General features: G+C 58.1%; 1 protein-coding gene and 1 pseudogene across 3 annotated transcripts in view; one reads left to right on the plus strand and one right to left on the minus strand.

Moving 5' to 3' along the window:
* The window catches only part of OSBPL5 (oxysterol binding protein like 5), a 68,805-nt gene that overhangs the window by 38,380 nt on the left and 6,577 nt on the right, over positions 1-23,848 (plus strand). For 2 of the 3 annotated variants that reach the window (XM_070457829.1, XM_070457828.1), the window contains 11 exons: positions 5,072-5,152; positions 5,409-5,510; positions 6,616-6,819; positions 7,859-7,943; positions 9,622-9,793; positions 10,179-10,383; positions 11,461-11,645; positions 12,200-12,281; positions 13,641-13,739; positions 14,122-14,218; positions 15,204-15,302. In XM_070457829.1, the coding sequence (XP_070313930.1) occupies positions 5,072-5,152; positions 5,409-5,510; positions 6,616-6,819; positions 7,859-7,943; positions 9,622-9,793; positions 10,179-10,383; positions 11,461-11,645; positions 12,200-12,281; positions 13,641-13,739; positions 14,122-14,218; positions 15,204-15,302 (1,411 nt within the window). The remainder of the gene's footprint in view (positions 1-5,071; positions 5,153-5,408; positions 5,511-6,615; positions 6,820-7,858; positions 7,944-9,621; positions 9,794-10,178; positions 10,384-11,460; positions 11,646-12,199; positions 12,282-13,640; positions 13,740-14,121; positions 14,219-15,203; positions 15,303-23,848) is intronic. The other variant, XM_070457827.1, reaches the window with a different exon arrangement.
* Positions 19,450-20,387, minus strand: LOC139031911 (EEF1A lysine methyltransferase 2-like; annotated as a pseudogene).

The raw sequence follows: 23,848 nt of genomic DNA on the forward strand, positions 1-23,848 counted from the left end.
CTCAGGGTCTCCCGGTGTCTACCTCCAATGAGGAAGAAGCCAGGCCTTTTGTGGATGCCCCCCACAGCCAGCGTCCCCCACCTCAGCCTCCAGGGCTGCTAGCTGCCAGGAGCTCAGTGGGAATGCCTGCATTCGCGTGGAGTTTAATTTAAAAACCTGTCTTGATTACAGTGAAATGCATGTAACGAAACATACCGTCCTAACCGTGTCTAAGCACATGGTTCCCTGGTGTTAAGTATAGCCGCAGGGTGCTATACCATCACCACTGTCCATCCTGAGAACCTTAGCATCTTAGCAGGCAGACGCCCTGGCCCCTGGCCCCACCCGACACTCGCTTCCCACCCCCCCCATCTCTGTCACTGTGAACGTGTCGACTTTAGGGACCTCATGTGGGTGGAATCCCAGCGGATTTGTGATTGCCTTCTTAGAGTCTGGCTTATTTCACTGAGCGTTGTGTCCTCAAGGCTCGTCCAGGTTGTAGCTGTGTCAGAATCCTCTTCCTTTTAACGGCCGAGTAGTGTTCCATCGTGTGGTTGGACTATGCTTCGTTTCTCCAGTCTGTCGATGGGCACAGTCATTATTTTAGATACAGGTTTATTTCATAAAAGCAGTGAAAACATGGTTATTCTTCCACAGCCCAATCAAACACGAAACCCAGGGAAAGCCCTTTAAATGCTGTCAGAAGCACTCGTTTCAGATTTCAGATCGCACTCCCTCAGTCGAGACATCCGGGCATCCTGTCCGGGCAAGACGTGGAGGCGCCGGGGATGCAGTCATGGATAAAACGAAGTCCCCCTCTCCCGGAGCTTATGTTCCAGAGGGGAGGCAGCCTCCAGAGAAAGCAAGTGAGTCTGGACAGTCTGAGGCCGTGGGAGGAAGGAAAGGACGGCTTTGGGTGCCCCCAGGTCCTTAAGAGAGACTTGGGGCTGTTATAGAGAGTGCAGTTCCGGGAAAGACTCAAACTCTAACATACATGTGATAAACAGACCGATTGTTGCTCAGTCGGTCAGTCCATATTTAAGATGGACACATTTAATATACTAATATTATTTTGTTCTATATAAGATTAATACAATATATAATATTTAATATTAAATGTTTAATATATAGCTCTTTATGTATATACACACATGTGCGTGGGTGTGTGCACAGTTATTCAGTCGTGCCCGACTCTGTGTCCCCGTGGGCTGTAGCCCACCAGGCTCGTCTGTCCGTGGGATTTCCCAGGCAGGAATACTGGAGTGGGTTGCCATTTCCTCCTCCGGGGGTGGGGGGGTCTTCCCAACTCAGAGATCAAACCTACGTCTCCTGCATTGGCAGGCAGATTCTTCACCACTGCACCACCTGGGAAGCCTATATATACACACCGACACATGTAATATATATTATATGAAAAATAATTGTGATACGTAGTGTAATATAATAAAGAACCGTGTTCTTTATTTTCCAAGTCTCCTGTAAATGTGTTCCCATACTTTGATAGTTTAGTGTTAGTCGCTCAGTCATGTCCAGCTCTTTGCGACCCCGTGGACTGTAGCCTGCCAGGCTCCTCTGTCCATGAGATTTCCCAGGCAAGAATACTGCAGTGAGTTGCCATTCCCTTCTCCAGGGGATCTTCCCCACCCAGGGATCGAACCTGCCTCTCCTGCATCGCAGGCAGACTCTTTACTTTCTGAGCCACAAGGGAAGCCCAGATACTTCATAATTAAAAAAAAAAATTAAAAGGAAAAGTAAATATATATTATGCGGTTTTTCCGGGATATAAAATTCAAATAACATGAAGTTAACCATTTTAAGTGAACCATTCGGTGGCATTTCTTGCGTCCACAGTGTGGTGCAGCCACCACCTCCGTCGAGCTCAGAAACGGCTCCGTCACCCCAGCGTGGCCCTCCGAGCGGCCACTCGCGTCCCCCTCCGCCACTCGCATGCCCTGCAGCTGCCACTCCGCCTCCCGTGTGTACGGATTTGCCTGTGCTGGACACGGCGTGTCAGCGGAGCCGGGCCACGTGTGGGGCTTTGTGACGGGCTGCTTCCAGCTGCGGCAGGTGTCAGGGCCGAAATAGTCCACGGGCTGGATGGAGCGGGCGGCTTGTCCACGCGTCAGCAGAGCTCCCGCGAACATGCGCGTGCAGGTGTCTGAGTCCCTGTTTCACTTCTCTGAGTGTGCACCTCAGAGTGGAATTGCTGGGCCAGGTGGCAATTCTTTGGCAAGATGGCTTTCTAGTAGATTCTGTACTTCGCCTCTTGGAGAAAGTGCTGAGCGGTCTTCCTCAGTGGCCGCCCCGCGCTACAATCCCGCCGGCGGGGAGGCGGGCGCCCACGTCTCACACCCGGCTTCGGTTCTGTTCGGCGTCGTCCCCATGGCCATGCCTGTGGGTGTGAAGCGATGACTCACCGTGGTCGGATGAGCACTTCGCTGAGGACCCAGGGGGACGAACGTTTTCTCACTTTCTTGTCGACCTTCTGTCCACATCCACAGTCCATCTTTGCACCCGGCTGTTGTCTTTTGTCAGCTTCCAGGTGGCCCTGGGGGTCAGGAACCCGCCTGCCAGTGCAGGAGACTCCAGGGCCTTGGGCTCGATCCCTGGGTGGGGAAGATCCCCTGGAGGAGGAAACGGCAACCTGTGCCAGGATTCCTGCCTGGAGCATCCCATGGACAGAGGAGCCTGGCGGGCTACAGTCCACGGGTCGCAGAGTCGGAACGAGTGAGCGCACATGCGCTTTGTTGGGTTGTTGGGAGGTCTTCCTGTGTCTGGACACGAGCTTTGCAGACACGTGATTGCAGATGCTTCGCCCTGTCCTGTAGGCTGCTCTAGGGCACTTTTTTAAAGGAGTTTTCCGCAGCCGCACGTTTGTGGGCAGACCCCCACGTTCATGGCTCTGAGCAGTGTCTCCTGCCCTGAGGGTGCCGGTCATCGCCCTGCTGTGCCTACACGTGCTGCGGCCTCAGGAGCCAGCAGGCGGGCCTGGCGGGGTCCCCAGCCTGGCCCCAGGCCGGGGCTGCTGTGACCCGGCCCAGCGGCCTCGCAGGGCCCAGGAGCAGAGGGTGCGGGGCACGGACACCCCACCCCGCCCGCTCCTCCCAGCCCCACGGCCCCAACTCTGTCCCTCTCTCTCCCTCTGTCGCCCCAGACAAGCTCCTTCCAGCAGCATCTGGTGGGAAGCGGGTGGCAGGAACCTGGCAGAGGGCGTGCTCGTTCACGCCTGCGTTCACCCAATGTGCTCCCCAGGCTCCTGGTGCCGGGGGCGCCGGGCGGAAGCCGTCCACAGTGGGGCTCCTGGCATGATACCCAGATGTGCGTGCAGCCAGGGGTGGGTGGGGTGTCCGGGGTCTGATGCCAGCAGGGTGCTCAGGGCCGTCTTCCTCCAGTGGAGGCAGCTCAGCGAGGCCTGAGGAAGGAGCAGGGAAGAGCGTTGGGCGGGGGAACAGCATGTGCTGAGGAATCCGGGGTTCCAGGCACGAGAACCCCAGCACCCCAGGAGCCGGAGCGTCAGCCCGGCCCCCAGAGCCTGCCGCCATCGCTCCTGCCTCAGCCCAGAGCTGTTTTCTGGGGCAGTGTTCCCCAGGCACCCTGACCGTGCCCCTGGCTTCCCGGGCTCCCGAATGTCTGGACTGGTCTCAGAGAGCGCGCGCAGAGTGACACTGCCCGGGCCCAGCCCCCGTCGGAGCTGCGCGACCGCGGGCAGGTTCTGAGCCTCTCTGTGCCGCGGGGCGTGGCTGGGAGCGTGGGCAGAGCTGCCGTGATTCCCACACACACCCGCCGTCTCCGGCGCGGCTCTCACCCCTCCTTGCCGCCGTCCTAACCCCGCACCGGAGGCCTCGCCCGGCACGTGGTGCCGCGGGCACAGCTGGCCGACTGGACAGCCCCGGTCAGAGCCCTGCCACCGGCTCTGCAGCCTCGCGGGCACCAGATGCCCAGTGACGGTGGGAGTGGAGGAGGGCATGGCAGCCCGCTCCAGGATTCCTGCCTGGAGCATCCCACAGACAGGAGCCCGGCAGGCTACAGGCCACGGGGTCGCACAGAGTCGGACACGACTGAAGCGACTTAGCACGCACAGCACGACCAGGCCCGCCCCCTGGGTGGCGGCAAGAACTAGGTGAGTGAGGGCAACTGCGACCTCAGAGGACGGGGCGGCCAAGGGGTCCGCGCCCCTCACTTTGTGCGGGGAGGGAGCTGGGGCCGGCCAGCCTCCAGGCCCCCTCCCGGGCTTGGCGGCTCGGGGTCGGGGCACGCAGCCCAGCGGACAGCGCAGGGCAGGCCCGCCTCTGCAGGGGGGCAGAGAGGGAGCGTCTCTGGCTCGGCAGCCACAGGACTCTGTCCCCGGGGCCTGATGTGGCCCCTCGATTGCATGCAGCCGCGGGTGGCGTGGAAGGGACTGGCACGGCTGGCGCCAGAAGAGCCTCCCTGGTGGATGCAGAAATCTGGATTGCATCCCACCTTGATTCCCCCACCCCCCAATCCCTTAAAAATGTGAAACCTGGGCCGTCCCTGGTGGTCCAGGGGTTAGGACTCCATGCTTTCACTGCAGGCAGCCCGGGTTCGATCCCTGGTTAGGAACTAAGATACCACAAATGCTGCCCCCCCAAAAACTGGTAAAACCCATCCTGGGCTTGCAGGCCCTACGGAAGCAGGCAGGAATCTGCAGCCTTTAGTCCTGACGTTTTTCTCCCCATGCCCCAACCCTGGCCTCAGTTTCTCCATCTGTAAAAGGACTGAGGGCCCGTCATGCCCACATCTGTGGATGCAGCTCCGCCCTCCCCCTGCCCCATAGCCTTGGATGGCTGGAGGGGGCCTGGGTGTTGCCCCCCGACCGGCAGCTGCTGTCAGGGTGCCAGGGACAGAGGTCCCCCCTGCACACACACGAGCCCAGGGAAGGGGCCACGTTGAACACCCACCACGGTGCCCCCCCAGCTCTTGTTCACAGGTTCGCCTCACTGCCTGTTCCCTCCGTCCCCCCCGCACCGGGGCTGGGGCTGGGGGAGCAGTGGACTCCCACCTCCTGCTTCCTGCACCCCCAGCGCCACCCCCTCCTGGACTGTACACACCCCAACCTGAGTCTCTCCTGCAGGCGGAATACAGGCTGTGCAACGGGTCGGACAGGGAGTGTGTGTCCCCGACGGCCAAGGTCAGCAAGAAGGAAGCGCTCAAGGTGGGCCTGGGCCCGGGGAGGGGCCGCGGGCCTCATTTGCTGGATGAAGGGGCGTGCGGGCCAGTGCGGCCAGCCCCCACCTCCAGCCTGCCGAGGGGAGGGGGGCGGACGGCACCCCGGCGCCCCCCCACGCCCCCTCTTCCTGCCCTCTCCCGGGACCCGTCCTCGTCCGCCAGCTCGATGCCCGGGATGGGAGCCCCGGGGAAGGGCCAGTCCGGGGCCTTCTCCGCTGACCCCCACGGTGCCCTGGGCCCAGGCGCAGAAGGAGACCTACCGCCAGGAGAAGAAGCGTGCCACGAGGCAGCTGCTCAGCGCCCTGACGGACCCCAGTGTGGTCATCATGGCCGACAGCCTCAAGGTGAGCGCAGGCCTCGCCTCGGCCCCGGCTGCTTTGGGGGGCCGCCCCCAGGGACGGCGCAGGCTCACCAGCCCCTGTGGAGGCGGCTGGGCTTGGGGGCCACGGCAGGCTGTAGCCACGTCCTGGGGCCAGGGACTGCAAGCTGGTGGCTTACAGCAACCAAAACGGACCCCCAGGTCCAGAGGCGGAAGCCCCAAATCCAGGTCCTGGCGGGACAGGCCCCTTCCCAAGGCTCCGGAGGAGGGCTCTTCCTGCGTCTCCCCGCCGCTGGTGGCCCCGGGTGTCCCCGGACTTGTGGCCACCTCCTCCAGCTTCTGCCTCTGCGGTCACCTGGCCTCCTCCTGGGTCTGTGTCCTCTCCTCCTCTTAAAAGGACACGGTCGTTGGACCAGGGCCCCTGCTCCAGGACCGCCTCATCTTCACTCGGTCATGTCTGCAGAAACCCTGTTTCTGTTTAAGGTGGAGGGACCCCTGACCTGCGGGGGGCCCAGAGTCCAGTGGAGTCCCCTGCTGGGGACACAGGAGGGAGTCGAAACCCTGGCTTCTGGGGACAGGACTGGGCTGTGGTCAGAGGCCTGTGTTCAGACCTCTCAGGCCACGAGCGACTGCCTCAGCCCCAAGCCTCAGTTTCCCCCTCCACAGAGTGGGGATAAAGCTGTGGAATCCTTGGGGCTCCTGCGAGGGGCAGAGGAGAAAGCAGGCTCGGAGCCTGGGCATCTGCAAAGCTCTGGGCCTTTGTGGGCTCTTTTTTCTTTTTGCTCCACAAAATTAGGAATAAAAAATTAGGTGCAAAACAATATTAATTTAGAATGAAAAAAGAAATGATCCCAAGTTTCAAAATCACAAGGCTGATACTTACAGCAGTCACTGCTTGTTGCCAGTTCCTCCCAGGACCAGAGCAGGGCCTTGAGCTTGAGCTTGAGCCTGAACTTGAGCTCTGGGAACTTCACCAGTAAACCTGGCTCCAGCATCTTTCTTTGGATTCACCGTCTTTTAGAGTTCCTGTTAAAGTCTAAAAGAGAACCCGGCCCGGGGCCCCGTCCGTCTGCAGTTCCGATGCCCCCAGGGTCCCCAGCCGGCATTGACGGCAGCACCCTTCCCCCCAGATCCGAGGGACCCTGAAGAGCTGGACCAAACTGTGGTGCGTGCTGAAGCCGGGAGTGCTGCTCATCTACAAGACGCCCAAGGTGGGCCAGTGGGTGGGCACGGTCCTGCTGCACTGCTGCGAGCTCATCGAGAGACCCTCCAAGAAGGACGGCTTCTGCTTCAAGCTCTTCCACCCGCTGGACCAGTCCGTCTGGGCTGTGAAGGTACCGCAGTGTGGGCCCCGGGGCTCGGGGGCCAGGCGAGGAGAGATGCCCATGGGTGAGGTGGGAGGGGGCGGGGGCGTGCTGGTCGGGAGGAGAGCATGGCTGGGCAGTCAGGAGCCTCATGCTGGGCCCCAGGAGCAGGGGGTCCAGAACTGGGCTGACGGTTCCAAGGGTTAGTCACTTGGTGGCCGGGGGATCAGAGGTTGCCAGTGGCCTTCCATGTGGAACACATGTTGGGGTGAGGGGTGCTCGGGACCTGGGGACCTGATGGGTTCAGGTCACACGTCGAGCCCTGTCCAGAGGCTGGGGAACGGGGCCATGTGAGGGCAGCTGCTCCAGGCCCAGACCTCCCCCTTCAGAACCCGGGGGCGGCCCAGCCCAGGACCAGAGCGGTCAGGTTGCCAGATGAAATCCAGAATGCCTGGGTACATTTGGATTTCAGAGGGAGATCAAAAAGGTTTTTTTTAGTATGTTGTTGTTCAGTCGCTAAATCGTGTCCGACTTTGCGACCCCACGGACTGCAGCCCACCAGGCTCCCCTGTCCTTCACTGTCTCCCAGAGTTCGTGCAAACTCACGTCCGTTGAGTCAGTGGTGTTGTCTAACCATTTCATCTTCTGCCGCCCTCTTCTTTTGCCTTCAATCTCTCCCTGCATCGGGGTCTTTCCCAGTGAGTCGGCTCTTTTTTTAGTATAAGTATGTCCCAAATATTGTATGGGATATATTTAAACTGTGTATATGTAATTTTTCTGAGATTCAAATTTAACCAAGCGTCCTGGATTTGCACATGCTGATTCTGGCCACCTAAATGGGGGCTCAGAGAGGAAAACCGAGAGTGGGGCTGCCAGCTGAGGAGGAGGTCAGGGAGCGCCCACTCACCTGTCTTGCTACCTGCTGTGTCTGCATGGCCGGGTGCCTGACCCCGCCTGGGGGTCCCGAGGCCCCGGAAGCGTCTGTGCGTGTGTGTTGGGGGGTCCCCATGACCTCCTGACCTGAGTTTCCCCCCGTCCCTTGGGTGACGCCGCCTCTCTGCCCCTCCAGGGCCCCAAGGGCGAGAGCGTTGGCTCCATCACCCAGCCCCTGCCCAGCAGCTACCTGATCTTCAGGGCCGCCTCTGAGTCTGACGGTGAGTCCCACCGGGCCTGCCGGTCTCCACGGTGACCCCACGTGAAGCACCCCTGCCCCTTGGTGGAGGGATCAGCCAGGTGCAGGGGACCCCGGTTTGGACCCTCCCGACGCCATCCAAGGGGGCAGCCTGGCGTCAGGGGACAAGCCCCCCACTCACCTGCCCCGTCTCTGAGCCTGTCTCCCCCATGGGCAAAGGGTGAGCAGTAACACGCTCTCCTTAGCTGCTGAGAATCCGATGACCGTATTTAGCAGATAACAATTGCTGAGTGCCGGGCACCCCTGAGTCACCAGCTGCTGCTCTTACCAACCACCTGGGGAGACCTGGGGAGACAGGCTGGCGGAACTGCCCGGGGCCGAGGGACGTGCGTTCCTCAGCTCGCGCGGCCGCCCGGAGTAAACGCCGCTGTCTCCCGCCCCGGGGCGCGGGCGCAGGGCTCCCTCTAGTGGTCCGGGGCCGGGGAGGCGCTGCCCGAGGACGCCGGGCCTGACCACCGGACTCTGGGCCTCCCGGCTGCCCCCTGGTGGCCAGACGCCGCGTCGACGCTCCTGAGTGGCTTGAGTGCCACCGTCTGTCCGCAGCACCCCCGCTCGGTGCCACGCCCCTCCTGGGCCCTGGGATGGACAGGGCGGCCCGGCTCCCGTGGAGCCTGCTATCTGCTGGGGGAGGCAAGCAGAGACCCTTCAGACAAGGCCAGCTGGGCTGAGGCATGAGCCGAGGCCCTGATGGAGTTGGGGGCCATAGTCAGGGAGGAAGGACGTCCACAGGCCCTGGGGGTATCAGGGCGGGCTTCCTGGAGGAGGAGAGTTAGGGAAGGAAACTTACTGCCTCCAGGAGAGTCATACTTTAAAGGCTCGGAGAAGTAAAGAAATGCGCTCAAAGTGCTTGAACCGCAGGTCTAACCTGCTGGCAGCCTCCACCAGGAAGGCAGCAAAGGGCTGGGGACCAGGGCTGGTTTGGAGGCGGCTGGGTCCATCCACCACCGCTCTGCCCTTCAGGTCGGCCCTCCCCCCATCTCCCAGGGCTGTTGCAACACCAGGAGCTGCCTCCTCGGCCTTGGTTCAGCAGTCCCCTCCCCAGCCTGCCACCCACGTGTGCTCCAGGCCAGCAAAAGCCCTCAGCTGCAGAGGCCGGGCCCTGCCTGGACCTGTGGGGGCAGTTTCCATCCAGGAGGGCCCTGGTCCCAACTCCATAGGTGGGAACTTGCAGGGCCTCTGGATAAAGACGGCTTCCCAGGTGGCACAAGTGGTGAAGAACCCACCTGCCAGTGCAGGAGACGCCAGAGACGTGGGTTCAGTCCCTGGGTGGGGAAGATCCCCTGGAGAAGGGCATGGCAACCCCTCCAGTATTCTTGCCTGGAGAATCCCATGGACAGAGGAGCCTGGTGGTCTACAGTCCATGGGGTCGCCAAGAGTCAGATAATAACTGAAGCGACTTAGCACGTGGGGTCCTGCTTAGCATGTGACCTTGAGGCGGTCACTTACCCCTCCCGGCCTCAGTCCTTTGTAACACAGGCGAATAACCATGTGCTAGGAGTGGGGTGGTCCTGCGGAGGCTCCTTGTTGAGGAAGGGCAGGGTGAGGGTGGGCCAGCTCCCGGGCAGCGGGGCAGGGGGGCTTGCCCATGTGCCCTGGGCCCTTCCCGAGTTGGGGGCCGCTCATCCCACCCTCGCCCGCAGGCCGCTGCTGGCTGGACGCCCTGGAGCTGGCGCTGCGGTGCTCCAGTCTCCTGAGACTCAGCGCCTGCAAGCAGGGCCGTGACGGGGAGCCCGGGTCCTCGCCGGACGGGTCGCCCTCCTCGCTCTGTGGGCTGCCCGCCTCGGGCACCATCCATGACCAGGACCTGTTCCCGTGAGCAGGGGTGTGGGGGGCGGGGGCCAGCCCCTCCCAGGAGCCTGGGTCTCCTGCCTGCTGGGCGCTTCAGGCAGCAGCACGCGGGGGCTCCTTGGACGTGGGGAGGGGATGGGGAGCAAACGCCACAAAGGTCTGGCTGCCCACACCCTGGCCCCCAAGGCAGGCCTCCTCCACTCCAGGGGGACCCCAGAGCCTCAGAGTGTTCATCTGTGAACTGGGACAATAGTGTCAAATGCCCATCGCCGAGGGTTTTAAACACAGGGAGGGGGGTGAGGCGCCTGGCAGGGAGGGGCACCTGGTGGGGGTGCTGGGTGTGTGCCCAGAGGTGGGGGTGCCTGGCCTCACCGTGACCAGCCGCCCATGGCCACCATCCACCTTCCAGACTGAACGGGTCCTCCCTGGAGAACCCCCTGGAGAACGACGCTTTCTCGGACAAGTCAGAAAGGGAAAACGCCGAGGAGTCGGATAACGAGACGCACGACCACAGCCGGAAGACCGAGAGTGGCAGCGACCAGTCCGAGGCCCCGGCGGGCCCCGGGCGCAGAGGGACCACCTACGTGGTGCAGGGCCACGAGGAGCTGGGGGAGGTGAGAGCCGCCCCGCCCCGAGCCCCCAGCCCTGGAGCCGTGGAGGCAGCGCCTGGCCGTCCCCTCGGGGAGAACTCACCGGCTCTGCTGCACCCAGAGGGCCCGGAACCGGGCGGGCCAGGGTGGCGGGACTTGGGGAGAGCCCCCGGAGAGATGTGAAGGGCCTGCTTGTTGGAAAAGACCCTGATGCCGGGAAGGATTGGGGGCAGGAGGAGGAGGGAAGGATTGGGGGCAGGAGGAGGAGGGGGCGGATCCTGGTGCGGGGCGGGCTGCTGGCATCCCTGTTCTGCTCCCTCCCAGGGGTCAGGTCCAGCTACACACACCCCAGGCCCAAGACCTTGGGTCCATAGGTCCTGGGGTCCGCAGGGAGGGGAGAGGGGCTTGGCATCACCCAGGGCATCCCAAGGGTGAGGGTCCCAGCCCTGCCTGGGATCACCCGTCCCGCCAGCCGGCCGTCCCCTGACAGCCGCGTGACCCTTTCTGAGATGGTTCTGCCCACCTGAGGGCCTGTGGTGGGCGTGTTCTGGAGATGGAGCCCCACCCGGTCCCCAGGCTCCCTGGCCACCACGCCCCCACCCGCTGCCCAGACAAAGCCCGTGGCTCCGGGGAGGGTGAGACGTCTCAGGGGAGAGAGGGGGCCCCATGTGCTCCTGAGGAAGTGAAGGCCCCCTTCTGAAGGGGGTGCCGGCCCGAAGCCCCGGGGTCATGTCCCTGGGTGGAGAGAGACAGGCTGGGGGCGGGACGAGGCCTCTGAGCGCGTGCCCCCTGCTGCCGCGGCGCTGGGAGTGTGCGAAGTGCCCAGACAGGTGTCAGGCGGGCACAGGCCGCGAGGGGCTGAGGGCGCCCAGGCCGTCTGGGCTGGCCGGGAACCGAGGCCCAAGGGAGCTGGCCTGGGCCAGCAGGCGCCCCTCTGGGCTCGGGGGACACAGGCCGGAAAAGGGCCAGGACAGGCTTGCTGGGCGTGGGGGCCGGGCCGGGGGGACCCCTGATGGGGTGGCAGTTGGGCCCCTCGTGGCTTCCCCGGGCACCGAGGCTCCCCTGCCCGGCTGCGGCCTGACCTGGCCCCTGTGCCTGCAGCGGGGCGAGGCGTCGCAGGTGGAGACGGTGTCGGACGAGAACAAGAGCCTGATGTGGGTCCTGCTGAAGCAGCTGCGGCCGGGCATGGACCTGTCCCGCGTGGCGCTGCCCACCTTCGTGCTCGAGCCGCGCTCGTTTCTCAGCAAGCTCTCAGACTACTACTACCACGCCGACCTGCTCTCCAGGTATGCCTCGGGGAGGCCCCGGCACCCACCCCCAGCCATGCAGAGGGTCCCCGGGAGACGGCCCCTGCCTCCAAGGGGCCCGACTCCAGGGAGGGGCTGCTGGGCCTGGGGGGCAGGGCCGTCCCACATCCGTCAGGGCCCCCATCGCAGGGGAGCCCGGCACCCTCTGTGCACCTGAGCCCTGGCACTGCTAGCCCTCAGGATGAACAAGGCCGAGGGTGGGAGGGGGCCTGCAGGCTCAGGAGCCCATGCAGAGGGAGCTGGGTGAGGGGGAGAGCATCCTGGCGGCTTCCTGGAGGCGGCGTCTTGCCAGGCTCGGCCGGCCACGCCCTCGCTGCGCCAGCGGTGGAGCCACACTGATATTTCCTGACCCGATTTCCCAGAGGTGGGAGATTCACCCCCCAACACACACACACTTCCCTTCATCATGGCATCGGGGCGGGGACGCTTGGGAAGGGCCTGGGTTTCCAGCAAGCGGATGGAGGTTGAAACAGAAGGAGGGAGAGGCCCAGGTCCCCGACCTGGAGTGAGGGCTCCCCCGCCCACGGTCGCAGGGCTGCGCTGGAGGAGGACGCCTACCGCCGCATGAAGCTCGTACTGCGATGGTACCTGTCCGGCTTCTACAAGAAGCCCAAGGTGAGCGCGCCTGCTGGGGAGGGATGGGGGCGGCCAGCGGGAGGTCCTCCCAGCCCCTGCCTGCAGTCGGGGGTGAGGGGCATCTCCCACCCCCCGGGATTGTCCCCCCAGGTCCTCAGAGATGGGGGGCCGGGCCCGGACTTCCCACCCAGGGACCCGCTGGCGGGGCCAGGCCCCCAAGGCGGTCCCCATCCCTGAAAGGCCTGAGCTGGGCCTCCACGCCTCAGAGAAACAGCTGCGACACAGAAGTGCCAATAGGAGGACGTAGGCCCCTGAACCCCGAGGAGCCCTGGGGACCCCTGGGTTTTGCGCACGAAGCCCCTTTTGAAAACCAAATTCCGGGCTCTGATGAGAGCAGGGCCCCTCTGGCTGTAGTGATGGGAGGGGCCTGGGGTCCCACATCTCCACTGTGCCGGAGGGGAAACTGAGGCTCAGAGAGGGGAGGGGAAGGCCTGGAGTCACAGAGCAGTTAGCAAGTGGGACTAGGTCTCCCCACTCTTCCTGGGGCTTTCCGCATTCTGACGCAGGCCCTGGGCCAAGCCAGGTGTGCAGCCGTTGGGACAGAGGGCGCACTCCGGAGGACTTCTCAGAGGAGGGGGCTCCGCGTGCCAGGGTGCCCACCCAGGACAGCACACTGGCTGCCGCAGAGTCGGCTCAGAGCTGGGTCTAGGAAGCTCGGGTCGGAGAAGGACTGATGGGCAGGGTGTGGGAGCTATGGACGCGCAGGGACGCCTCCGGGGGCTCTGCAGACAGTCACGAGCCTGGGTCTCCGGGGTGAGGCCCGTGTGTGCACACAGCGGCAGTTGACGGACATCAGATGTGGGGGAGGTGGGCCCGAGCTGGCTACGGAGAGCCGGGCGGAGGGCTCTCCACGCAGGGAGATTGTTCCCTGATGAACTTGAACTGTTTGGGGACCTGAAAGGAGGTGAGTGTGGCAGAGCTGGGGCAGGACGTGCTGGAGGACTTGGGTTCTCACCCGAAAGGTCACTGGAAGCCACGGGGGACTCTGAGCAGGCGGCGCACTGGCTTCCCAGGCGTCCAGCAAGAGTAGGCGGTGGTCAGGGTCTTGAGAGCCCCTCACAGCAGAGATGTGGACACGACACGTGTGGGCTGTTCCCCCCCGCCCCCGAATGGAAATCATGGGCAGAGCATAGTCTCCCTGGAGCAGGAGTGGGGTGTTGTTCCGGGACGCTGGCTGCAAATGGGGCGTCCCTTGTAGAGACTTTCTGCCTGCCGGTTCGGTGGGCAGGGGCAGCCCCCTCACCGTCCCTCGGTCCTCAGCTCAGCCCAGCCCAGCCGGCGTCCTTGGCCACCCCCGCCCCCGGTGTCTCACGCCAGCCTCTTGTTCATTGCCTGCAGGGCATCAAGAAGCCCTACAACCCCATCCTGGGGGAGACCTTCCGCTGCTGCTGGTTCCACCCCCAGACCAACAGCCACACCTTCTACATCGCTGAGCAGGCAAGGGCCACCCCGGGCTGGGCGCCGGGCTCTGCGGCGGGCGGGCCCCGGCGGCGGGTGGGCGGTGCCTCAGCCCGGGCCTGTTTCTGGGCGGCCCCACCTGGGACCGTCGGAAGAGCCCTGGCATCGCTGCTGCCGGGGGGATTCTCTCAGGGGTGCAGACCCCACCGTGGCTGTGACAGCCGTGTGTCCTTGCGGAGGGCCCAGCGCGTCCCGCCTTCCTGGGGGCCCCTGGGCGGGACACGGGGATGGCAGACAGTTCCTGGGCCGAGTCCCAAGACGAGACTGCCCTCATGCCCGCTGCTGGGGCCGGGAGGGAATGGGGGGGGACCGGGGCTGCCCGCTGCTGGGGCCGTCGCTAGAGCTGCCTCCCCGCCCACAGGTCTCCCACCACCCACCCGTGTCCGCCTTCCACGTCAGCAACCGGAAGGACGGCTTCTGCATCAGCGGCAGTGTCACCGCCAAGTCCCGATTCTACGGTGAGAGGGGAGCGGGTCCCTGGGGTCTCCCCGGGGGCCTCAGGGAAACGGGCTGGGGGGAGGACTGAGCTGCGGATTCAGGGGTCACCAAGACCTCCCACGGGGGCCGTATTCCTGTCCCTCCCCACCTCTCCTAGCAGGGACCACGCGGGGGTTAAGTGCTCAGAACCTGGGGTCTGCAGAGACCCCCAGGCGGCTCCTCCCATCCCTCTCTCAGCCGTGGGGTTCACGGGGGTGCCAGGAGGATAATGAGAAACGACCACGTGCAAAGGTGCCTCCAGGGCTGGCTGGGCCGTCCAGCACCGCTGACCGCACGCGGCTATTTAAAGGGACTCAGGTGGAATGAAACTTACCAGCGGCCCCTCAGTCACTCTGGCCACATGCAGGTAGCCACAGGTGGCCGCCGTGTCGGACGGCGCGGGGTAGGACAGCTTCGCCCTCACAGGACGGTGCGTCCCACAGACCTCGAGAGCCTGGCAGTGGGTTCCTCTGCATTTCTCCATGGGGGTGGCCTCGCCGTGGCTCTCACTGGTGGACAGGTGGGCCGAGTGCCTCTGTGTACCCAGCTGAGTGCGTGGGCTCTGCCCACCTCTCCAACCCCCGTGCTCCCGTCACCGACTGTGTGCCCTTGCGTGGGCCTTACCCTGTCTCTGGAGGTGTTTAAAATCAGAGCAGAGGCCCTGGTTGGGAAAGGGTCAAAGCCTCCCCCGTGGGAATCCCGGCTTTAGTAACTGAAATACACGTGACACAGCTGAAGTAGCTCCTCATCCTCAGGATGCACGCCCTGTGCAACCTGGATGGGGCTTTCGCAGAACCTGAGGCTCGGAGAGCTTAAGTCACCCACAGGCACACAGCTCACGGTGCCTGGGGCTCTTCCCAGCTGTTGGAAGGGAGCCCAGGCCCTGTGACTTGGGGTGGGGTGGGGGCCCAGGCCCCCAGGATCCGGCTCCGCGCGCTGTTCCTCCTACGCCGTGTCTCCCTGCAGGGAACTCGCTGTCAGCTCTGCTGGATGGCAAGGCCACCCTCACCTTCCTGAACCGGGCGGAGGATTACAGCCTCACCATGCCCTACGCCCACTGCAAAGGTGAGAGGCTGTGGGGCCCCCGCCCCCCGGGGCAGAGTCTGGGCCGGCTCCCTCGGGGGACAGCCTGGTTCTTGTCTGCCCGAAGGCATCTGCTTCACGCTCCCTTTCACGTGACTGTTTAGTGGGGTTTGAAATTCTGGGCAGATGGTCTGTCTCTGCTTTGAAAGCTTGTTCCCACCTTCCAGTTTCCATCGTGGCTGGTGAGCGATCAGCGCCAGCCTGCTTGTTACCTGATCTGCTTTTCTCTGTAGCTGCTTTTAGGATCTTCTCTTGTTTCTGGAGTTCTGCAGTCTCGTGGTAGTAGTTCAAGGTTTAGATTTCCTTTTTTTTTTTTGGCTACAATGTTGTGTCAATTTTTGGTATACAACAAAGTGATTCAGTTATAGGATTTCTTTTATTTTTTAATTAATGGGCTTTTTTTTTTTTTTTACAATAGGTTTAGGTTTCCAAAAGTCTGAGCAGAACATGCAAAGCACTCCATATCCCCATCTGTCCCAACACACGCATGCACGCATGCACGCGTACACACACACACACACACACACACACACACACACACACACGAGCATACTCACACACATCCAGGAATTCCCTACTGTAAACATCTTTCATTACGGCGCTGCAGTGTTACTGTTGGTTAGCTGGCACTGACACATTATTATTGAATGTTAACTTCAGTCCGTAGTTTACATTAGGGTTCACACTTTGTTGTATAATTATATGGACTGGGACAAATAAGTGTTTCTATCATTACAAGATCACAGAATAGTTTCGCCACCCTAAAGATTTCTTATGATGGTTACACATGAACAGATGCATTCACCTCTTCCTCCCTCCCCCTCCCGCAAACCCCTGGCGACCGCAGGTCTTTTCACCGCCTACAAACCTTTGCTCTTTTCCGAAGGTCACAGAGTTGGAATCATAGGGCATGTAGTGTTTTCAGATCAGTGTCTTTGACTGAGCAATACGCATTTAAGTTTCCTCCCTCCCTTCCTGTGGCTTGACAGCCCAGGGTTTCCGTCTTCTTGTTACACGTGTTTATTCGTTTTTGTTTTGGGCAGTGCTGGGTCTTGGCTGTTGTGTGGGGCTGTCCTGTGATTGCCGCGAGCCAGCAGGGGCTTCACTCTAGTCCTGGTGCACAGGCTTCTCACTGCAAGGGCCTCTCCGTCTCAGCGCGCGGGCTCCAGGCCCTCGGGCTTCAGTGATCGGGGCTCGCAGGCTCCGGCTGAGCCGGGCTGAGCCGCTGTGGTGCCCAGGTTTCGTTGCCCCTCAGTTTGTGGGATCTTCCCAGACCGGGGATCAAACCTGTGTCCGCTGCGTTGGCAGGCGGATTCTTAGCCACTGGAGCACCAGAGAAGTCGGCTTTTTTCTTTTATTTGTGAGGGTTTTTGTTTGTTTAAACTTTTTAGGCAGCGATTTCATGGTTTTGATCAAGTGTGGAAGTTTTTAAGCCATTCTTTTTTAATACTGCCTCATTCCAATTTCTCAATTTTTTTCTAGAACTTCAATCAGACATTCTATGCCCTGCATTTCATATCCTTTATCTTTTTATGTTCTAGATAACTTCTTTAGATCTAAACTGTCAACTCTTACTAGCCTTATACTTAATTCATCCACTGAGTTTAATTTCGACGTTAGGGAGTTTTTTCCCGTAACAATTTCATTTGCTTTCATTTTAAACCTGTTTGTTGGTTTCTTTTGTATCTTGTTCCTTGATCAAGTTCAAAGTTTCTTCTTAAAGATCTGTAAACATTGTAAACATAATTGTTTTCTAGTCTCTATCTAGGATTTCAGTATTCTAGCCAGTTTACTGCTGGGTCCCCTCTGCCCACAGTAGTGAGATGCTGAATAAACATTCCTTCAGTGGATGACTATATATATTGAGACTTTGGGATTCTAATCCTGTTGGGGGTCTTCCCCTATACGAGGCTGTTGTGTCTAGTAGGTTGTGAACGACACAGGAAATTTCTCTATTTGTAAAAAATGGACTTATTTATGCACAGGCTTTCTCCAGTGGCGGGAAGCAGAGGCTGCTGTTGGTTGTGGTCTGTGGGCTTCTCGTTGAAGTGGCTTTTCTTGTTGCAGAGCACCGGCTCGAGGGCACAGGCTTCAGAGCTGTGACACGTTGGCTTCACAGTTGTGGTTCCCGGGCTCCAGAGCACAGGCTCCGCAGCCGTGGTGCCTGGGCTGAGATGCCCCGCTGCATGTGGGATCCTCCCGGACCAGGGGTGGGACCCATGATCCCTGCATTGGCAGGTGAACTCAGCCACGGGATCGCCAGGGACGCCCAGGAAGTTTCTATTGGAGCTGCAAACTCACCTTATACATTCAAGGCCAGGGGTGTGCGAGGTGGAGGCACTTTTAACTCCAAGTGAAGTGAAAGGTGCTCAGTCTTGTCCAATTTTTTTGACCCTGTGGGCTATACAGTCCATGGAATTCTCATCAAACACACGTGAAAGGACAGGGACACCTCCCCCACCACGTACCCACACCTCAGCGGGTATCTTGCTTCCTTTGTTCTCGGTCACACGCCTCCCACCTCATTCATTTGATGTAGACTCTAGATATCACATCATCTCTGCTTCAGTTTGTGTCACTACACGGTAGTGAATCACTCACTACAAGGTAAGGATTCCCCTTCTTAGCTGTAATCACAAGTCTATCATTACATACACAGAAAAAGTAACCGAGACTCTTTCCTTAATATCATCAGGTAGACAGTATTCAAAGTCCCTTAATTGTCATAAACACATGTATGTTTATGTACGTAAAGTGTTGGTCGCTCAGCTGTATGTGACTCTTGGCAACCCCATGGACTGTGGCTTGCCAGGCTCCTCTGTCCATGGGATGCTCCAGGCCAGAATACTGGAGTGGGTATCCTTTTCCTTCTCCAGGGGCTCTTCCAAACCCAGGGATTGAACCCGGCTCTCGCGTTACAGGCGGATTCTTTCCCAGCCGAGCCACAAGGGAAGCCCTTCAACCCCGAGAATCATGCCCAGTACCACTGTTTCCTTGCCTCTCCTTTTGCTGAGGTACAGAGAGGTGGGCGTTCCAGGTTTATGGAAATGTCTAGAACACACTTTCCTTGCGACTCTGAGGCAGCCCCTCTGTCCTGCTCCCCGCCGGACACCAAGGGTCAGGTCAGCAAAGGCCTCGCTGCTCAGAGGACGGATGCTTCTCTTCCTCCGCTTCCCCTTAGCCCTCCACCTCCTCCCCGCCTCCCCTCCTCTCCTTATTTTTTTATCCCAGAGGATTACTCTTATTTATTTATTTACATGCCTATCTGTTCATCAGTGCATTTAAAAGAACATGACTTTTTCATCAACTTCCTGTTATGGAAAACATCAAACACTTGTGAAAGGACAGGGGCCCCTCCCCCCACCTACCCAAAACAAAGCGGATATCTTGCTTCCTTTGCTCTCAGTCACACCTCTCCCCCCTCATTCATTTGAAGTAGACTTAGATATCACATCATCTATGTTTCATTTTGTGTCACTACATGGTAATGAATCACTCACTACAAGGTAAGCATTCCCTTTCTTAGCCATCATCACAAGACTATCATTATATACACAGAAAAAGTAACCAAGACTCTTTCCTTAATATCATCAGATATACAGTCAAAGTCCCCTAATTGTCATAAATACACATATGCTTATATATGTCAAAGCGTTAGTTGCTCGGTCGTATCTGACCCTTGGCAACCCCATGGGCTGTGGCCCTCCAGGCTCCTCTGTCCATGGGATGCTCCAGGCCAGAACACTGGAGTGGGCAGCCTTTCCCTTCTCCAGGGGACCTTCCCGACCCAGGGGTCAGACCCCCGTCTCCTGCATTGCAGGCAGATTCTTTGCCCTCTGAGCCAGCAGGGAAGCCGAGGTGTGTACAAATACACGCACATACATACACTGCAGTTCATTTGTTTGAAGAGGATTCCAGGTGAGGGTCACACTCTGTGCTCGGTATGACCCTGCACCTTTTTTTCCCTCACAATGTATTTCTTTTTTTTTTTTTCTGTAAATTCATTTACTGCTTTAAAGTTTTAACTGTTCAGCAGTTTCAGGAATTATTTTTTTAATCTGAAAGAGAACTATTTACATCTCAAATACAAAAGAAAATTTTAAAATTATTCTTGGTTTATCTCTAAAACCCAACCACTTACATGCTCATGATTTTTTTTTTTTTTTAACCAACCCATTATTTCTACTCGAAATGTGCCTCCTGTGTACTTACTAAACATTTACCTGCACTTGCATTTTCTGTGTCAGGTTTACTTTGATGCAGAGCTTCTTAAAAAGACACTAACTGAATCTCCGGTGAAAAGTCTCATGTTTTTTGGAAAACCAACGCTGCTACACTGTTTCCAGATCGGCCTCCAAAGCTGAACTTGGGTGTGGGCAGCTCTTCAAAAAGTTCAAATCCTTCACTGAATTCATCTAGCAACTCTTCCTTGGTCCAATTACATGAGGTTATTAGAAAAAAGCCTTTCACTTTCAATACTCTGGAGAGAGATTTCACATACTATTTCCTCTTCTCAACTGCATTGTCAGGATTAAGGCTTATGGCATCAAAAGTCCCTTTGTCAATACAAATATGAAATCCAGACTACTTTGTGGAAGGGTTCAAAAAGTCTTCTACCTTCAACTTAATGTTAGATAAACCTTTTTCTATAATACTTCCAGAAAGGTGTATTGCAGATGGAGAGTAATCAATTCCAGTAACATCAGAGAAACCAAATTTTGCAAGTTCAACCAGGAAAACACCATTTCCAGTTCCAATATCAAGCACTGAAGCATCCAATGGAATCTGGTGTTTCTGCATCCACCTTATTAGTCGAGTCATACTCTCTTCTCCAAACCAGATTTCTCCTGTATCTCTGTATTCTTGGAAAGTGTGCAGTTCTCTCTGATAGACAGCATCCCAATGCTCTCGGGTTCCCAGGGCAGACGGGACAAAGCCATCCCCTCCGCGGCCGCACCCTCGGGACCGCACCGCGCCTTCCGCGCCGCCGCCGCCGCCGCCGCCGTCCGCGCCCTCGTTCCCACAATGTATTTCTTGAAGGAATAGGATCATTTTCTTGTGGGGTTTCCTCCGGTCTGGATTTACGAGCTGTGTCCATGGTGCAGCTGAACATGTTCTCTAGAGTCTGGAAGCTGACCTCATCCCTGGAGGCTTGATCCCTTTCAGGCACGGTTTTCCAACGAGACAACAGTAGGTGGCTGCTGCCTCCGCGCCGTGAGGTTCGCGATGCCGAGCTGTCTCCATCTCTGCGATGGTAGCGGCAGGGATGGGATGTGGACTCTCAGCTTCTGCTTCCGCTAACCTGGGAGGCGCCACAGATGGTGATGGTCCCTTGCTCCTTCATCCAGCCAGCAGGCAATCTTCTGCAAAGAGAAGCTCCCACTCACTACCATGTGCTTAGCCACTCGGTCCAGCACATGTAGGATAAATGCCAGATTTTTTCTCTTTTCCAAACGTTGTTGTTGTTCAATCGCTAAGTCATGTCCAACTCTTTGTGACCCCATGGCCTGCAGCACGCCAGGCTCCCCTGTCCTTCACCATCTCCCAGAGTTTGCTCAGATTCATGTCCTTGAGTCAGTGATGCCATCCAACCATCTCATCCTCTGTCGTCCCCTTTTCCTCCTGCCTTCTATCTTTCCCAACATCAGGGTCTTCTCCAATGAGTCAGCTCTTTGCATCAGGTGGCCAGAGTATTGGAGCTTCAGCTTCAGCATCAGTCCTTCCAATGAATATTCAGTGTTGATTTCCTTTAGGATGGACTGGTTTGATCTCCTTGCAGTCCAAGGGACTCTCAAGAGTCTTTACCACCACCACAATTCGAAAGCATTAATTCTTCAGCACTCAACGTTCTTTATGGTCCAGCTCTCACATCTGTACATGACTGCTGGAAAAACCATAGCTTAGACTATAGAGACCTTTGTCAGCAAAGTGATGTCTCTGCTTTTTAATACACTGTCCAGGGTTGGCATAGCTTTCTTATGGGGCAAGTGTCTTTTAATTTCCTGGCTGCAGTCACTGTCCACAGTGATTTTGGAGCCCAAGATAATAAAATCTGTGACTGCTTCCATTTTTTCCCTTTCTATTTGCCGTGCGTGAAATGATGGGACAAGATGCCATGATCTTAGTTTTTTGTGTTGAGTTTCTTTCAGTCTCCTCTTTCACCCTCATCAAGAGGCTCTTCAGTTCCTCTTCACTTTCTGCCATTAGGGTGGTAACATCTGCATATCTGAGGCTGTTGATATAATGTTTCTGGCGTTTTCAAAACAGTAATGAGTTTCCCCCCTGAACTCCTCCAGAGGTGGTCCTGGGTGAGGTCATGTTGCTTTGAGCATGGTTTGATCAGAACATGCATGATCATAAAGAGTGTTCCAGCTGGAATCACGCTGGCTGCTCCTGCTGCCATGTTGACCAGCGGGAGCCCTCAGATTGGCCCTGGGACCTTGGTACACCCAGCCTGAGCGGCCTGCCTCCTCCTGCCGGGATCCCAGGAGACTCTGGCGTTTCCTGCTCTAGCCCGTGAATCAGCCATTTCTCCAGGGAGCCTCTCGTTCTTTCCAGTAGGAAGAGGTATTTTAGACTTAGACACCATTGTCTGGAGGCGAGGTCTGCTTCCTTTGAGTGGTCTGGTCTCTGTTTCCCTAGGGCTTTCCACTGAGCCGAACATAGAATGTTTTGTTTTGTTTTTTTAAGATTAAAACAGATGCGTTCACACTTACATTTCCAATCCAGATTCAAGACGGTGGGTTTTTGTCCGCCCCGTTCACCGCGTGTGAAATGTCTTCCTCCCATAGAAGACAGCCCGTTTCCATGAGCCTGTCAGGCGAGTGTTTGGTGCTCCGTTCCGTCTTGTCACAACAAAGATGTGGAGCGACGGATATTAAAGCCCTCGGCGCGTCTCAGCTCTCGGGTCTGGACAAACCGAGTCATGGCTCTTAGACAAATCAGCGTTACAGCTCTATTTTATTTAGAAGATAGCAGGAGAATCCATCCTTGAAAGAGAAGAGAGTGGAGGAGCGCGCCGGCGAGCAGTGGGGAGGGGTGGGTGGGTGAGAGAGAGAAAGAGCGTACGCACGTGGCAGGGAGAGAGCGCGCTGCGCTCCTCCTTTTATATGTTCTCTTCCCCCTGGGCCCGCCCTATGCAAATTGGGCTCAGCCAGGAGTGCTGTCCTACCCGAAGACCTCACTCCGGTCCTCGGACCTTCCTTTGTTCTATTTTCGTGGGCTTTTCCCTTCCAGGTCTTTTAGCCACCGCCATTTCGGACTCCTTTTCCCTATTCTAACTACCTAACAAGCCCACCCGGAGAAGGCAATGGCACCCACTCCAGTACTCTTGCCTGGAAAATCCCATGGACGGAGGAGCCTGGTGGGCTGCAGTCCCTGGGGTCGCAAAGAGTCAGACATGACTGAGCAACTTCACTTTCACTTTTCACTTTCATGCATTGGAGAAGGAAATGGCAACCCACTCCAGTGTTCTTGCCTGGAGAATCCCAGGGACAGGGTTGCACAGAGTCAGGCACAACTGAAGTGACTTAGCAGCAGCAACAAGCCCACCACGCTCACTTTCTATCTTGCTCACACCCCACCCACAGCACCCATAACAACACAGCCCTGCCCGCCTGCAGGATGATGGCTGGAGACAGCGCGACGTGAAAGTCCTCGCTCAGTCTTATCTGAGTCACTGCGACCCCATGGACTGTAGCCGCCAGGCTCCTCTGTCCATGGGATTCTCCAGGAAAGAATACTGGAGTGGGTAGCCATTCCCTTCTCCAGGGGATCTTCCCGACCCAGGGACTGAACCCGGGTCTCCTGCATTGCAGGCAGATTCTCTACCATCTGAGCCCCCAGGGAAGCCCATGAAGGCTGTGATTTTTTCACTCCTTCCCATCTTCAGTAGGTTCCACTGGGATCTGTGAGGATGCTGAATCCTCCCCACTCAGATCACGCCACCAAGGGACACTCATTCTGGTCTTTGGTTTCATTGCACTTTGGATTTTTAGGAATTGCTATTTCATCTTTAAAATGATTTTGTAAATGAAAACATGTACCTCGTTCCAAAGTCAAAACTACAAAGCTGGGTATAGCCAGTTCTGGGGTCTCTGGTGCCCTCCCCCCACACACGGGGCCCCCCACCTGCTTCTGTGAGCCCACGCTGCTCTGTCCTGGAGAAGCGCCCGAGCAGCTCAGAGGCACTCTCCCTTCAGTGTGGCTTTTCCACTGGGTGCCAGGAGGATTTGGGGGTGATTCCCGCCATGTTGCTACTTCAATTAGCTTGTGTTTTTTAAGAAGTTTCAAAAGACATATTTTATCCCACATCTCTAAGTGTCTTAAGGTGACAGTGATCCTTCCTTTCTTCCTTCTCTTCTCCCCTTCCTTCCTCATTCTTTCTGTCTTTCAGAGTAAGCCTTCAATCTGACCAGAGATAGAAGACTTGTGCTTTCCTTCACTAATTAAAACATTGACGTATTAAGTTAAAACAGACCCACGCGGGGCAGGAACTGCGGAGCCAAGTGACCCACAGTGATGAGGGT

This window comes from Odocoileus virginianus, chromosome 28 (genome assembly GCF_023699985.2).
Source record: "Odocoileus virginianus isolate 20LAN1187 ecotype Illinois chromosome 28, Ovbor_1.2, whole genome shotgun sequence".
NCBI classification, from domain to species: domain Eukaryota; kingdom Metazoa; phylum Chordata; class Mammalia; order Artiodactyla; family Cervidae; genus Odocoileus; species Odocoileus virginianus.